General features: G+C 36.4%; 1 protein-coding gene across 1 annotated transcript in view; it reads right to left on the bottom strand.

Moving 5' to 3' along the window:
* Positions 1-3,253: 3,253 nt before the first annotated feature.
* The window catches only part of TES (testin LIM domain protein), a 52,260-nt gene continuing 37,681 nt past the window's right edge, over positions 3,254-17,832 (bottom strand). The window contains exons 3-7 of the mRNA XM_047695174.1: positions 13,360-13,612; positions 12,145-12,480; positions 10,668-10,883; positions 10,092-10,250; positions 3,254-4,532 (exon numbers count right to left, since the gene is read on the bottom strand). Coding sequence (XP_047551130.1) covers positions 4,344-4,532; positions 10,092-10,250; positions 10,668-10,883; positions 12,145-12,480; positions 13,360-13,612 — 1,153 coding nt within the window. The 3' untranslated portion in view covers positions 3,254-4,343. The remainder of the gene's footprint in view (positions 4,533-10,091; positions 10,251-10,667; positions 10,884-12,144; positions 12,481-13,359; positions 13,613-17,832) is intronic.

Genomic DNA, 17,832 nt, shown 5'->3' with positions numbered 1-17,832 from the left:
TGCGAGTATTCAGTGCAATCATTAAAGTTGTCATTGAGCATTTAAATCAGGAGAGGTCAGGTAGGGACAGAGCATATCTAGTAAGACTCTGTGGTAAAATGCTATTTTATGAAGACTTTGATGGAGTCATAAGTTTTCTGAGGAATTAAGTGAATGCCCAGAAGACAAGTTCAGATATGCCAGGGTATCCTGAGACAAAGGCTTAATACTGATCTTGGGTTATGGTGTCTCTTTGGTAACCATGGTGAAGCTGGATGAGCTTAAACGCTGCATGTTGGAAATTCCTTACGATGAGTCAATAATGAATCTCTTGCCGGTAAAATCGGTCTGAAATACTTCAAAGTCAGATTTGGAAATCTATGCTTGAAGATTTCAGAGTTAAGAAGTCTCAGCTTGGGTTGATTAAAGAAGAAAACCCCTCAAAGGCCCTCATTTGAGGAAAAAAAAAAGATATTTTACAACAAATAGAAATGCTGGTGTGTCTTTTAAGCAACTCACATTTCTTAGTGGGATCAACTGAAATCCATTGATTTCTCAAAATTATTACTGTATCCAAGGGTTACAAGCAAAATTCTACTTAGAGATGAACAGGATGTGTCCAGTTTGTGTGAATGAATTCATGATTAATCATTCTAACTTGTCAGATTCTTCCAATAAGGATGATAAATGTATTACCTCACCTCAGTATTCTTCAACAACTGATGTGTCAAAATCTTTTGAACTTCCTGGGTCAGGAAAGAAACCTCTCTATTCTCAAGAACCTACAGCAGAGTAGTGAATAAGAGAATCAGAAGTCCCCACAACACCTTTTAATATCCAAAATGGTGGCTTCTGCAGAAGGGAAAAAGACATCTCTTATTCTCTGCAGTCCTTTATCATGGTTCATATTCTGGTATTCTCTTCCTCCCAATCTAGTTTCCAGAGTATCTCTGCTGCTAACTGCATAGACATGGTTGTTAATGCCTTCTATATTGACTACAGAAAGAATAAGCTGTATCTCTGAAAATAAGAACTGAAATGCAATTTGGGTGATAGAGATTTCCATTTACCCTTGAGAAGTTAGGAAATAAAAACCTATCTTCATTATCTACTTTTAAAGAAAAAGAATGCATGAATTCAGATAAAAACATTTATTACTTCCCTATCTTTTCTTATAGCATGGAGAGGATTTAACTTTGGTCCCTGTACCAAGTAAACCATTATTTAGAATTGACGACAATGCAGAATATAAAATGATAGTGGAGAGTGAGGGGTGAGCATATTCAAATGCTAGAGGGAAAATAAATTGTAGAGAATCTAGTAACCATCTTATTCTCTTGTTATAGGACAAAGTATTTAAAAGTCTTTTTGTTTAAAAAAGAATCTAATTAAAAATATTAAGATAAATTAAAAATATCACTCATTCTCTTGCATTACATAAATTTCATTACAGTTCATTTAATAATAAGTCACAGTAAAGAGTCGAACCCAGTGGCTCTGTATTTCCCAGGTCAAAGTACTTTATTCTTTTAGGAAATGCCTAACATACATGCAGTCAGTTATCTTGGGTAGTGAATGATGGATTTGGTCAATTTTCTTGGGCCTCTAACAATCCCCAGACAGCTTGATTCTACCTCAGCCCCGGGAATGTAGGTTGCGCAGGCAGACATGTAAAGAGTGGCCACGTTCATATGTAGGGGAATTGTTTCAGTTTATCCACACATAGCCATGCCTGGGAAAGTTAACTTGTTCAACTTTGTGGAAAAAATGCTACAGAAAGTATATTTGTTGCCATCTGAAGTAGAGCAAGCATAAAGTGATATTTACAGATAATGATGGATACTTGTGATATAAGCATTTAATACTCTATGAAGGATTAGATTACTTCTTCAGATAAAGTGACATGTGTTCAAGATACTTTTTCATGGCTGAGGAAGGCATAATGCAGAAGGAATAAATGTATCTACCTTTATGTTAGTGATAGGATGTGAGTGGTGAGATGGGATATGGAATTTAGGAAAAGCATTATCAGCCAAACAATCATGAACTGGGGGAAAAAAAATCCAAAGCAAATTATTCTGAGTATGTGTCATAGAAAAACCACTACTCCCATTATGACAGAAATACTTTAGACTGAAAAAAAGAAAAGAAGGAAAGAAAGAAAGAAAGGAAGGAAGAAAAAGAAATCTCTTGATCTGCTAAACTAGGAAGAATTAATCTACTACTATACCACAACTTTTTCACACTAAGTAGCCAGAAAAAATTGTTAGAAAACCAAAAAAACAATTCAAGTGTAAGAGTAATAATTGTTAGATTCACCTCAAAAGGATAGAGCTTACCCAAACTTCAGTTAAAAAGACACATTTCTGGGTGCCTAGGTGGCTTAGTAGGTTAAGCCTCAGCCTTCAGCTCAGGTCGTGATCTCAGGATCCTGGGATGGAGTCCCGCATCGGGCTCTCTGCTGGGTGGGAAGCCTGCTTCCCCCGCCCCCGCCCCCTCCCCCCCCCGTCCCCCCCCCCCCCCCCCCGCCACCGCCCCCTCCCCCTGCCTGCCTCTCTGCCTACTTGTGATCTCTTTCTCTGTGTCAATTAAATAAATAAAATCTTAAAAAAAAAACACATTTCTTTTCTTTTTTTTAAAGATTTTATTTATTTATTTGACAGTGAGAGATAACAAGTAGGCAGAGAGGCAAGCAGAGAGAGAGAGAGGGAAGCAGCTCCCTGCTGAGCAGAGAGCCTGATGCGGGACTCAATCCCAGGACCCTGAGATCATGACCCGAGCCGAAGGCAGCGGCCTAACCCACTGAGCCACCCAGGTGCCCCCACATTTCTTTTCTGGAAGATGAAACTTGTGCACGAATTGAAAACTTAAATTTGTTGTTTGCTTGATTTATTTAAGTGTCATAAAACGGGCACCTGGATGGCTCAGTTGGTTAAACTTCTGACTCTTTATTTCAACCCAGATCATGATCTTTGGATCTTAAGATCTAGCTGTGTGGGGGGCTCTGCATTGAGTGTGGAGCCTTCTTGAGATTCTTCTCCTACCCCTCCCTGATCATATGCTCTCTCTCTCAAAAAAAATTTTTTTTTCCATAAAATGTATCCCTTCATCATAAAGAAAAGCTTAGTTTCCTGTCTTGTGAGAAACAGCCTTTATTTTTGTTTGAGGCTTTATCTGTGGAGATGACGCCCCCTGCTGTGACAAAGCTAAACTGCAGACTGATTTTTTTTTTTTTCCTCTAAGGGAAAGGATATGAAGAATAAAGGTACAATTGTTGAGGTGAAAGAGACTTTATTTTGAATATACATATCATTCATTCAGTTTCATCTTTATAGTGCATAGTATATATGGAAGTATATATGGAAAAATAAACATAGAAATATCTAAAGATGGAAGTATACAGGCAAAGAAGACATTCGATATATACCCTTGAACAGGTTTAGAAGCACCATACAACAGTATCCATTAGAAAAGAGTAAATTCATGCAAAAAAAAAAAAAAAAATCTATCCAAACCATGGTAGGCAAGTGCAATCAGTACAAGTTATAGTTTCTTGGGTACAAAAGGTATACATGTTCTTTGGATTGGAAACGTAAGTGAATGGCTTGGCTTTTATGTCCAAGCCAGAAATCACCTATAGAAGGAATAAGTGGATGCCACGTGTGACAATAAAGTATTTAATGCCACAGATGGAGGTCATGAGCTTATAAAGAGAATGCTGCGAGGTAGGGCAAGTTAAAAAAAAAAAAGGGGATAGAGAAATGCAATAAAGCCACCTCTGCCTAAATGAGAAAAAAGCAAATGCAAAAGCATTAGAATGATAACAGCCCTCTGTACTCTGCTGCGTTTCTCTTTTCTTTGTCAAAAGAATTCACTGAGTATCACTACAAAGTTCAGTGAATAAGATAAGGCAATAAACACAGAGCCTTGGCGTTAGGGCAAGTTTAATTTCCTTTCATTTTAGATTAGAGGGGGAAAAGAATATAGAACTAGTAATGTGCATCTTTTCATTCAGCACACTAATTTTTAAGTGTTCATAAAGACTGTTTGTTTGGCACACAAGGGGATAGGTGTATGAAGATTAATTAAACCCAGGCTTCCACCTCCAAGATTTTACATGAGGAAAGCTAAGGAAATATAAAATTCCTTACTGTTTTAAAAATCAATTGCTTAAAAGGCAGGTTTTAAAAATTGAGATGAAAAAAAAATTGATAAGGAAAAACAGCAAAGAAAGGTATTGAACAAAATCTCCTGGTTTCCTTTACAGTTTCTTTTTTTCCATTTATTTTTCCAAATTGCATTTTACAGTAGAAATGCAGACCATTTAGGATAGCTATGGCTCAATACTGCTTGGTACTTTCCTCTTAAGACATCATCTTCTTACACTCCACTGAACAGAAAACCATCCCTTCTACTGGCATGAACTTCTGCCCAATGAGACACTTGCTGCAGCACGAACACAAAAAGCACTCTGTGGACGCATGCCAGCTGAAATTGTTATAGGTCACCCGTTGCACTTCAGGGTCGATGGCATTGTGGCACCCTTGACATACCTGTTAAGTTAATTACACAGATAACAGAAGAGGATGAGAGATCAAACTGATGGTAACATTTTCATGTTAGAACAAACAATGTCTTTCTTTCAGATGGTAAATTAAACTGAGAATGACCACCTCAAAAATATATAACTAAGATTGACCTTCTAGTTAACTTTTTAGCCAACCACTGTTAATGGATGTCTATAAAGAATGGGTGTCTCTGAGAAATAACAGGTAAAGACCAAACAGATGATTTGGTGCTTGTAAGATATCCCCATGGTGTTTGAGGCAGAAAGTCTCGATGGTGAGTTTCAGAGCAGTTTCATTCTAGTGTATTCTACTTTACTAATTATAGAGAAGTTTTATGATTTTCCCTATAAATCCAAATGCTGGTGAAGATGCGGAACAACAGGAACTCTCATTCATTATCGGTGGGAATGCAAAACGTACAGCCACTTTGGGAGACAGTTTAGCAGTTTCTTAGAAAACTGAACATACTTTCATCATACAGTCCAAAATGATGCTCCTTGGCATTTACCTAAAGGAGCTGAAAACTTATGCCCACAAAAACTTGCACATTGATATTTATAGAATCTTTATTTATAATTGCCAAAATCTGGAAGCAACCAAGATGTCCTTCAGTAAGTAAAGAGATAAATACACTGTGGTAATCGAGACAATGGGATATTAACCAGTGCTAAAAAAGAGCTATCAAACCATGAAAAGACATGGAGGAATTTTAAATGCACATTGTTAAGAGAAAGAAGCCAATCTTTTGAAAAAGCAACATACTGTATGATTCCAGCCATATGACATTCTGGCAAAGGCAAAACTATGGAGAAAATAAAAAGATTAGTGGTTGCCAGGGGTGGGATAGGGGGATTGGAGAGAAGACCAGGTAGAGAGCACAGAGGACATTTAGGGCAGTGAAAATATTCTCTACAATTTTATTATGATGGGTATATGTCATTTGCCCAGGCTGTACTTTTGTCCAAACCCACAGAATGTGAAACACCGAGGATGAACCCTGAGGTGAACTATGGACTCTGGGTGATTATGAAATGTGAATGTAGATTAATCCTTGGTAAAAAATGTAGCATTCAGGTGAGTGATGTTACAGTGAGTGAGATAATATATGTGTAAGTGTAGGGGTTATGTGGGAAATTACTGTGTCTTCCTCTTTTGTTGTAAACCTAACACTGCTCTTAAAAAATAGTCTTTAAAAAAAAAAAAGATTTTCCTCACTCATTAAAGCTTTGAAGCATAATTTTACTAGTCTTACCTCTGACACATGAGATTATTAACATCACTGGTTTCTAGAGAGTATGAGATGAAAATCATATTCAAAAAATTAAGGACGCAACTTAAAATACTGCCAGTGTTTGAGAATAATTAGTTTGCACTAAAAATTGTAGTTAATTGGCTTCTGTTCTAAGTCATAATTTATGTATAATCAAATATTGTAAAATATTAATACTTATATTCTCTGTGGAATTCAGTGTATGTTATGTACAAATAAATACATGGCATGCACATACATCCACATCCACAACACACATAATTTTCTTCTTTAGCTGAACATCCATATGAAGAAAATAAATGAATAACCCTCAATATCTTAAGAGAAAACAAACTACCCTATCGAGACTTCCAAAGCACTAGATAGTTCATAGGCTTTCTTGTTTGTGTATATTCTGAATGAATGGGACTATCTAAAGTTTTTAAGTATTTTATAACAAGTAAAGAAAGCAACAGACTGTCCTGCATTACATAGAAGTGTCTAATCTTCAGCACCTTTGGTTTCTTAATGTGACTCCTTCAGAGAAGAGGGCATGTCATTCAGCCTGAGCTCCTTACTTGAAAAGACCTTAAAACATGGCTGCTATTCAGTGGGGAAAACTGGTTTAGGTTGTGAAGTGAGGCCTTGTTACAAATACCCACTTCAAACGTGCAATATACTTTCTATGCTTTTTTTTTTTTTAAGGTTTTGTTTATTTTGAGAAAAAAAGAGAGAGGCAGAAGGAGATGGGGGTAGAGATTCTTGAGCCTGGCATGGAGCCTGACATTGGCTTGATCCCACAACCTGAGATCATGACCTGAGCAGAAATCAAGAGTTGGACACTCAACCGACTAAGCCACCCAGGCGCCCTGACTTTCCATACTTTTTAGTGCTACATGGCCTCTAATTACAGAGATTATAGCTATTTAATTCCCATATTATGTCAACCTAGTGTTTCCTGAGAAGCAAGGGAGATATTCTCTTTCCATGATTAATATGTGGCTATTCCTGAATACAACAAAAATGGGTGTTTTAATTACAAGTGAGCTCTTAACTTGTAGCTGTATCATGCAAGCAATTGCTTTTGCATATATTCATATTTTGTAGATTTATATTTAGAACATTGCCCTTTGCAGTTTTCTTTCATATTAATTTTTCAATATTTTAAACTTGTTTGTGTAACATAGAAGCATTTCACAATTTTTTTAAGAAAAAATTGTTTTTAGAACATGCTTTTAGACCATGACCTATCTTCTTTATCTCAGCCCTCTAACAATACTTGTGGATCTTTTCATATCTTTTGAAATTCATATTTTTATTTGTGATTTTAAAAAAGAGATAACTAGGGCACCTGGGGGGCTCAGTTGGTTAAGCGACTGCCTTCGGCTCAGGTCATGATCCCGGAATCCCAGGATCAAGTCCCGCATCGGGCTCCCAACTCCATGAGGAGTCTGCTTCTCCCTCTGACCTTCTCCCCTGTCATTCTCTCTCTCTCTCACTCTCTAACAAATAAATAAATAAAATCTAAAAAAAAAAAAATAATAATAAAAAAGAGATAACTACTATTCAATTATATATAAAATTAAGGAAATTGCTTAGGCTAAAAAAAAAACTAATGAACACACTGAATGGTATAGGAATTTAGGCTTTATGGTTTCATATAATTTAGTTTTTCGAATAAGTTGTCATTCATCCCAAATTCCGACATAGAGTCCCAGCTAAAACCCACTGCCCCTAATTCTTTATAAATCTGAAAGTTGCCTAGGCCTCATTGAGTGTCTGGGAGATGATATGCTTTACCACTTTCTGCCTGGCATTTGATTTTTTGGGGTTCTTAAACTTACAGTATTTCAATTTGTTTTGATTTCCTTCAATTTCTTCTACTTCTTTTAGTTTATTTGTATACACAATGTGAAAAAAAAAAAAACAACAACACTAACACTTATTGTAATGACCTCTCTGGCAAGAGGTTCCTGTGAAGTCTGAAAGATGTGAATTCATGGGATGGCCATTTGAGACCAGAATTCCAGAGACCATTCAGAGACAAACTAAGTCTATTTCCCACTATCCTCTTTCTAAGTTAATTTTTTTCCCCGCAGAAATGCCCTGTTTTAAATTGAGTTCTTGCCTTCAGGTCCACAGACAATTTGTTTGAAGATTAAAAGATCTAAGCAGACTGATGCCCTGAACCAGACAATCTTCAAAATTTTACATCATTTAATATGTGGAAGGGATAGCTCGTTTTATCATTAGCTGATTTGTGCAGGCAATGGAAAGAGCTGTTCATTTTAATTTTATGCAAAGGGCAATAGTACATCTTACTGAGAAAGTAAGCTTTCTAAAAGAAATCATACCACATTATAAAGCTAAATGATTTACAAATTTTCTCTCTGTGTTTTGATAATATCTCTGGTTATTCCTCTCTGTTGGTTAGTTACAACCTAAGAAAGAGAAGCTTGTAACAGTTACATAAAGCAGCTTCATCTGTTTAAGGCTTTATTCAGTATTTACTGAGTATCTACTGTGCTGTTCTTGTGTTGGAATTAGAAAACACAGCAGACAAAATTCCCTGCCTACATGGAATTTGCATCCTAGTCGTTGAGACCAAGGTCACACAGCCCTATAGTAAAATATACATTATGATAACAATTTACCTTTAAAGAAACTGTAGCAATAATATTCAGGGAAGCAGTTTTTAGCTAAATTATGTACCAGGTCACATGGTGATTCATAATCCTTTTCCCAGGTATAAGGAGGCCCATGTTGATCCAAAGCAAATGAGAAATATTAGAGGACAAAGAAGTCACTTGAACATTTCCTAAGGGCAGACATTGAGGGCATGGAAATAAAAAGGCAAGCTCTTTTTACATCTTACCAGCTGCTTATAGTCTAGGGGAGGAGACGGAAAGGTGGTATTAATTACACACAGATGTGCTCCGCTGGAGCACAGAGAGGCATCTTACCCAGAGAAAAAGGGCTGGAGCTTATGACCAAAAAAATTAAGAAAGGTATTCTAAAAAAAAAAGCCTCCACTGAGTCTGAGCAGGTGAAACGGGGAATGGGGAGAGTGCAACAGATGGAGGAGTTAAGGTGAGTAGAAGACCCAGAACGGCCCAAAAACTAGAAAATGGGTAACTTGTTGAATATGATTTGGATTGGGTAACTAGTAGAAGAGGCTGAACAGGCAAGGAGGGGCTGGATCTGGTAAGCAAAGGTTTAATGATTAGGTTTGCATTTCAGAAAGATTACCTTCCATCATTATGGAAGGTGATTTTGGACAAGATGAAGAATGGAAGTGGGGAGACCAAACTTGAGGTCACTATAATAATCTAAATGACAAAAAATAAAGGTCTGACATATAGTTGTAACTGTGAGGATCTGAGATTTACGGATGAGGCAGAATTGATAGAAAATGACGAATTATACTCAGAGAGTGGATAAAGGTTGAAAACTGGCACTGGCATCAGAACTCATTACGTTATTCCCACAGTACCACACTCCTAGAATGATATAAACACAACACTGTATTCCTTAGCCAGAAGCCTGCTTTATATGATAGCTCTGAGGAACTTTAGTACATATTTTCCTGCTTATAAAGAAGTAGATGTCTATCATTTTAATATCCCTTGGATTAAGAGCTTTACTATATATGGTCAACTTTCTTTATCTATCCTTTATCTAAATTGCTTATCTCTTGGCCTTCGTCTAATAGCAGCTCTGAGTAAGCAGGGTAGAGCCAAGAAAAAAAATATACTCTCACATTAACTATTTGAATGTTTGGCTGATACAAATAAATCTAAATACGTAGGTCAAATTTTGTTATAGTCAATCAACTTAAGGAGGGTTTAAGAAACAGGAATTGTACAATGTCCAGGTTAAAAAGAGAAAATGAAGCCACAGTTAGGGGCCCTAGGAACATGGAACAGAAACCAAAAACACTCAAACACAGCTAAAGAACACAAAAAGCTCCTAAAAATCTTAATGTAAATGGACTCTGATCTGTTTGATAAGAACCAATCAGTTTCATTTCCATTAAAGAACTTTTTTTAGTGGGGATTTGATGACTAAGTAGCACTTATAATCTATAGTGTAAACTGTACAGATAGAAATCTTGAGGTGGCTCACAGTCAATGCGTGTTATTGTTTTTGAATTACTTGGATTTTAAGACCCTATAGCAGGAATCACAGGTTTCTTACTTAACCGCAGTCCTTTCTGTTTCTCATTGGCTTAGATAAAGGCATAGTGTCAAGTCCTAAAGCAGGTCAAGGCACCCATACCCCAGAACGCTTCTTACCACAGCATGATTCTTCACATAGCAGGGCTTGCACACGGGCTTGTCATTGACCATCACATATATTTCCCCAGCTAGGATGTTGTCACAGTCAAAGCAACAGAAATGTTTCAAATGCCAATTTTGGTTTTCTGCTTGGGTGTACTCATTGCTGAATATCAACTGGGAAGAGGGCAAAAATAAGAGGAATCACGTATTTTCCTTTTTGCTACAAATGACAAAGCTAGGTTCTGTAGAACAGTAAGGGATTTAGATCCACAAGTAAAAAATCAACCCACTTTCTGACCTCAAAGTCTGAAAATAACTTAATCCTTAAACTCAGGTTATTATTTCCTTCAGTCCAAATCAGTCTTCTATGTTCCTGGACAGTCTTTCATTAGTCAACACAGTTAAAACAGATACCCCGAATGACTGAGTTAAAAGCTATTTTCCCACTCAACTCCTTTGCGTGTAAATAAAGAGACTGTTGCTTGGCTAATTCATGTGGACTTTCTGCCAAGGATGGCCTGGTGAAGATGGTTAGGGGACTCTATGGGGGCACCAGAGGGAGCCCATCTATAGGAGCAACAGGGAACACACCTCATCGCAGCCAGCACACCGTGGTTTCTCACTGTCACAGTAATGTCTGCCACAGTACAGCTTCCCATTCTTCCAGAAATAAATCATGTCGACCAGGAGCTCGTGGCAGGTACTGCAGACGAAACAAGCTGGGTGCCACAGTTTATCATAGCCGGCCCTTTCAGCGTAGATGGCTGGGTCACCCTCTTTCATACTCTGTTTGCAGCAGTAGCAGGACTGAAAGGAAAGCCGTCCAAAACAATATGTCATATAAGACTGGCATTTCTCATCATTGGTGTCACAGGAATTCAGAGAAACAACTTCCAAGAGAAAGAACTCCTACTAAAATTAGTAATTTGTCCACAGAGACAGTAAGATGTCAGCATTTCCGGGAAATGGGATTTCTTGGCTTTCTCCAGGCTCTTCAAACCTAATTCTTGTGCCCTGCTGGTAAAGGAGCACTGTTTGCTGAATTATCACTAACAGAAAAAGGGCAACAATAATTTTCACCCCAATTTTTAAGTGGTTCCCCCAAAATCATTAACTTAGAGCTTTTTGGTATCTTTTCTCTCTCTCTCTCTTTTTAAACAGGACTAAGCCTTATTGGTTAATGTGCTAATTCTATCTATGAGAAATATATTACACTAAATTTAGCTCTTATATTTTGTTCATGTGTATCACAATTCTCTTTTAATTTCAAGGCATAAGAAAAAGACTTCAATTTCCCTCCTAAGAGAGATTTTTAAAAAGTAAGATTGATTATATAGTTGACCCTCGAACAACACAAGGGTTAGGGGTGCTGACCCCACACGTAATCAGAAAGCTACATATAAATTTGACTTCCTCAAAACTCAACTACTAATAGTCTACTACTGATTTGAAGCCTTACCAATAACATAGTTGATTAACACATATTTTGTATGTTTTATGTATTATATACTGAATTCTTATTATTAAGAAAATCAAATGGAAGAGAAAATACATTTATAGGACTATACTGTATTGATAAAAAAAATCTGTGTATAAGTGGATCTACACAGTTCAAACCCCTGTTTTTCAGGGTCAACTGTATATCCACATAAATTTGAATTATGAATTTTAGGCATGTTCTCACAAGCAAAACTGAATTAACCTAATCATACATTATTCTTGTTTAGGGGAAGAGATAAACAATTAACACCAAAATTATGTTTGGAAACAGATTCTAGAGGAGCATGTTGTATTCCAGCATGACACCAATGCTAACTACTATGTATACATAAAACTCACAATTACTCTTGGCAACAGAGAATCAGAAAATTGGCGTTAGATAGAGGTTTCAAATGTGATGATTTGCTAAAATAAACCTAAAGTGAATTTTAATTTATTTCCTTCACTTACTCCTTTTGGAAACTGAGGAATGCCACCCCACCCACACCCCTGTAAAAAATATTCAAAGAATGGGAAAGAACCTGTAGAAACAGACCAGTTGGACCAACACCAGGAGCTCTGTACTTACATACTGAGTTTTTCTGTGTTCAGCTGATTTGTCCTCCATGGCCCCCACGGCTGCTGTGGTGCTTCTATCCCCACTGGGGATGTACATTCGGTTGGGGCCTTGAGCATCCATCTCACGGGGAAGTTTGACATCTCCTACTCCCAGAGCTTCACTCTTATATTTCTTCACAAACTGTTCCATCTCCTTTACCTCTTTGGGAGACAACTCATGACACTTTGAAGGGTCCTGGTCGTGTGCAGGGAGCTGCTTTGCCAGCTGTTTTTTTCGGTACTGTGCCCCCTCTGAGCCTGCCACTGGCTGCTTCTCCTTGGGCAACATCTGCATGTACTGCCTGGCCTGAACCACAAGGAGACCAGTGTTAACTGAGAGATGCCTTGGTCATCAGACAAGCAATATTTTATAACACACACCAGAAGTAAATTAAGAAAGAAGGGGGTTTTATCCATTCATAACAGTCTTTATAATATAAATATATTGAGATATTAACATAATCAAAAAAGGTATTGTAAATAGGTTAAGTTCAGTAAAAATAAATACATTTTTCTCCATGAAATTAAACCTTTGTTGTCTGTATATAAGAAGATTTTGGTTATTAATGTTTACTTGTGATATATATACAAATGTATAATTGTAAGAGAACACAAATTTTTAGCAGGCGTGGTTAAATGTTTAGAATTGCCTATGGATCAAGAACATTTTTATCATTATATATAAAAAAAGATATCATAAGATTCACTTGAATGATTTAACTAGTCTTCTTAAAAGACTTCCAAATGTTGTATTTGGTTGTTACAACAGTAAAAGGAGTTTGACACAAAATTACCTTTTTTTTCTTTATATAGTAAAGTATACTGTTAAACATTTTTTGAGTTAAAAAACGACAAATTCTATTCTTTCAGATCGTCCTTGCTATCTTAAGAGATACCTCTCAAGTATAAGCTCGAAGTTACTAGATATATACAAAACATGTTTTTCATCTAATTATTAAAAAATGTCAGACCATTCCCTCAAAAAGGTTAACATACCTGAGTAGTCAGGAAAATTCTATGCGGTATCTAATTTTAATTTCGAAAACCAATAAGAGTTGGAAGTCAAAGTAATGGGAACCCCAGAAAAATAACAGACTTGAGGTTGATTAGGTCACCAAAGGGACTGCCCTAAAAAAAGTAGCCCCTGAAATTTAACAAACAGACTGCCCTTCCCCTAATTATTTACCAATGCCTGATTCTGGACAGGAGGAGCCCATTCATAGGTAACTGTATTGATGGAGACATTCTTCTTGGCAGCAACTGGATTGGTCAGTATCATAACATTACGTTTATACATGGGAATTCCATCTGATTTTAGCTTTGCAATCAGGGTGGTATATTTGGTGTCTTCAAAAAGTTTTCCCACTTTTCGATCCTCTTCATTGCTCAAGAGGACATCATGCTCTTCTTGGCCACACTTGCAGTTACGACATATTTTTCTGTAATTTTGGAAATAAGTTGGCAATAACTAATTATACCTAGTAAATAAGTAAGCATACTCATACATTTTTAGTTTATAAAATACTTTTATACACGTTCCACATAATGGTATGGAAAGGCAAACTATTGGGTAGGGGGATTCCAAGAAGCTATCCATAAATTTAAGCAAGGAAACATAAAAATGTACCTTCACATTATAAGACTTTAAAAAGTTAGTTGTTTTTTCTTTTTTAAGATTTTATTTATTTATTTGACAGAGAGAGAGAGACAGATCACAAGTAGGCAGAGAGGCAGGCAGAGAGAGAGGGGGAGGCAGGCTCCCCACTGAGCAGAGAGCCAGATGCGGGTCTCGATCCCAGGCAGAAGCTTAACCCACTGAACTACCCAGGTGCCCAAAAAGTTAGTTTTTAATTAAAAAGTGTACACTCAAGGGGGCATATCTGACCAAAGCCTCATCTGGTATTCCTCATTTTCTTAAATCAATAAGTAAATAGAATCACCAAAACACTATTACAGCAAGTTTCATATTTTATTGCATGGTAAAATTTCATAGCCATTACCTAAGTTTTTTGTTTTGGGATTTTTTCTAAGTGAGAGGGAGGCTGATATAACTTTTCTGATCAAGGACTATAAAGCTATGTACAGCGTTAGCTTTCCTCATCTCCTTTCCTGTCCCCTTGCTAATTTCCTTTCCTTTTCTTTCTCATGTCTTGTTTTCTTTCTCTTTCTTTCCTTTCCCTTTATTCCTTCAGACATTCACTGACCACTTACTATGTGCTCTCATATGTATAAAAAACCAGATAGATGAAAGTCTCTGGAGTTTCAGAGAAATGAAATGAAAGATACCACTAGATGAAAGCTACTGCTCTCTTTCTCCAATCTGGTCTAGCAGGTAATCATTCTTTCATGCAACTTACATGAACATCCATGTGCTTAGCTTATATATAGCACTTAGCTAAGCTTATAGCAATGAACTTAGATTGATACACCCTATAACTGCATTTGTGATAGATAAGTACAGGATACTTTGAGAGGTCTAATTTTTACTTAGAACTGGTGAGGAAAGGGCTCCATAGAAATATTACTCCATAAGAAACTAACATTTAGGTTGAGACGAAGGATAATGAAACAAGTATGGAGTATGTTTGTGTGTGTGTATGTGTGTGTGTGTGTGTGTGTGTGTGTACTTGAGATGGGATAAAGAAAAGAGAAGAAAAGCCTCCAAACATTGGGTAGAAAGTGTATTTGTGATGGTCCTGAATTAGGAAAGAGCTTGCACCCTTAGGTCCCGTAATCAGAGAAGGCTGGCATGGTTACAGTGAGGTAAATAAATGGGGAGTGACAAGGTTGGAGAGGTAGGCAGGCATAAGATCATGTAGGGACTTGTAGGACACATTAAAAGATTTGGCTTTTACTGTAAGAATAAGCAGGAAGCACTGAAGGCTTTTAGGTAATGGACTAACATGATTAAATCTATCATTCTCAAAAACTCTACCACCTATTATATGAGAATGGATTAGGGGTAGACATAATTGGAAGGAGTGAGACCAATTCAATATGTCAATAGTGCATCCAGTTTGCATCCTACTACTGCTTTACAAGTGGAATTTATATTTTTGATGGTTATTGTTGTGGTCTACGTACGATGTATTATAGCTTAGACTATAGTATTTAACAGTGGAGATGGAAAAAAAAAAAGAACAGATCTCCTCAAAGGTAAAACTGACTAAACTTTGTGGTTGATTTGGATGTAGTGATGCTAAAGGGAAGGCCCAGTCTGTCAGAAAATGAACCCAGGTTTCCAGGATGAGTAAGCTGGTAGAAGGAATATAACTATGAAAGAACAGATCTGAGATAGTTGGGAGGGAGGAGGCTGATCAAAGCTCTCCAAAATTCAACTACTGAAAAGTTCGAAATGTCTACAAAACAGGGTAAAGATATCAAGTAGATTGTAGGATATGTAGATCTGGTGTTAAAAACTGTAGCCTGTTAGAAAATATAAGTTTGGGAGTCAGGGAGTGACACATTTGCATATAAAGTAAACAGATCACTTTCACTTCCTAGGCAAGAGTACAGGGAAAAGGTGGGGACTCAGGAAGGAGTCTGGCAGAGAAGCAAAAGCTGGAAAAGGTGACTGAGGAAAACAGAGAAGTTGAGAGACTTTGTGGTGTTAAAAACATAAGCTGGAAGTAAATATAGGGCAATGGTAGTATATAAATCAGAGGGAGGAGTCTGAGAATTTAAAAAAATTTGTAATATCCTTACATTGTTCAGGAAGATATCGAAGATACAGATTAACATTTGATGTTGTTAAGCATACATATTAAGTTAACTAGATAACTAAAAAAGGACATATTACATATAATTTCTAAACTTAGAAAATGGAAGGGTGATATAAAATGCAAGTAATCAAACAGGAGGCAGTAAGAGTAGAAAAAAGAAACTTAGAAGATTAGGACATGTAGAAAGCACAAATTAAGATGGTTAACATAATCCAAATATACCAATAGTCACAATAAATGGGACTCAGTGCTCCAGTTAAAAGACAAAGGATTTCAGACTGAATAATACAACAAAATCAGACTCTATGCTATTTGGAAGAGACACTTAAAATTTAAGGACAAAGAAAGGATGAAAGCATAAGGATGCAAAGAGATACATCAGGCAAATTCCAACAAAAAGTAAATTAGATAGTTATATTAATATCACACACTTTAGACTTTAATGCTCCTTAATGAGTATTAAAGAGAATCACTACATAGTGATGGAAATTTAAAATCACCTCTATGATGTAACAAGTATAAAATTAATATAGTTTAATAACCTATTCAAAATATATAAGCAAAAATAACAGAACTTTAAGAAATAAACTCATTATAATAACACTAAAAAATTAGAAATAAAGATTTGAATAACGCAATAATCCTGATCAAGCAGATACATAAAAAATATCCTATCCAGTGACTGGAGAGCACTTCTTTTTGTTAACAGTTGATACACTTCAGGAAACTGAACACATACTGATAGACCAAGTCTCAAGAAATGCCCAAGGAATCACCATCAAGCACATGATCTGATCAGAATATAAGTATGTTAGAAATCAACAGCAAAAAAAGAAATCAGAGAGGGAGACAAACCACGAGAGACTCTGGACTCCAGGAAACAAACTGGGGGTTACAGAAGGGAGGAGGGTGGGGGGATGGGGTAGCCAGGTGATGGGTATTAAGGAGGGTCCATGATGAGCATGGGGTATTATATGCAACTAATGAATCACTGAATACTACATTAAAAACCAATGATGTGCCATAAGTTGGCTAACTGAACATAACTTGAAAAAAAAGTAACTAGAAAGTACTTTTGAAAGACTCCTAAAAAATTCAATATTGAAACAATCATAATAGAAATTAAAACAAATAACATTTTTAGGAAAAAAGAAAACAAAACTATTACTTCTTGAAATGCAGAACACAACTGAGGGGGTGCTTAGGAGAAAAGTCATAGCTAACATGCTCAAGCTGGAAGGACAAAAGAATAAAATTAGTAAGTTTAACTCAAGAAGTTAGGAAAAACAAAGAATAAGCCTAAAGAACATGGAAGGTAATGAAAATAGCAGAAACTTATAAAACAAGTATTTGCTTCTTATAAGATACAGGGGAAAAAAATAAAAGCATTCCATACATTTTAACATCTCTTCTGACTACATTTTGCTTAGTAGTTTTAGCTCCAGAAGGAAAAACAGACAGAATTTTAGGAAGGGTTTCTGGGAAAAAGCCCACACTAAACATCCATCATATTTAGTGCATTTGTTTCATCAAGAAAGCAACCTTGCCATCACTTCACTCATACAGGCCTGTGGGTACTAATCAGAGCAGTAAGAAAAATCAAAGAAAGTGAAGTTATAAGGATTCATCAGAAAGGAGGAAACTAAACCGCTATTAATCACAGACACTATGACTGATCATATAGAAATGCATTAACATCAGTAAAAGTGTAGTAAGTTTTCTGGATTTAAAATAAAATTGGATTTCTCTATACCACTTAAGTTAGGAAAAAACAGCTAAAAATTCTTAAATGAATCTCTTTGCTAAATAACAAATTATTAAATGATTATAGATTTTTGTTTTGCTTTCTTAAAGTGAGGTATCAAACTAAAAATATTAGATTTGACTTGTGCAGTCCATAGAGAGAGAGAGAGAGAGTGTGTGTCAGAGATATAGGG

The sequence above is a fragment of the Lutra lutra genome, chromosome 11, assembly GCF_902655055.1.
Source record: "Lutra lutra chromosome 11, mLutLut1.2, whole genome shotgun sequence".
In the NCBI taxonomy this organism is placed as follows: domain Eukaryota; kingdom Metazoa; phylum Chordata; class Mammalia; order Carnivora; family Mustelidae; genus Lutra; species Lutra lutra.
This window is presented reverse-complemented; position numbering and strand designations above follow the sequence as displayed.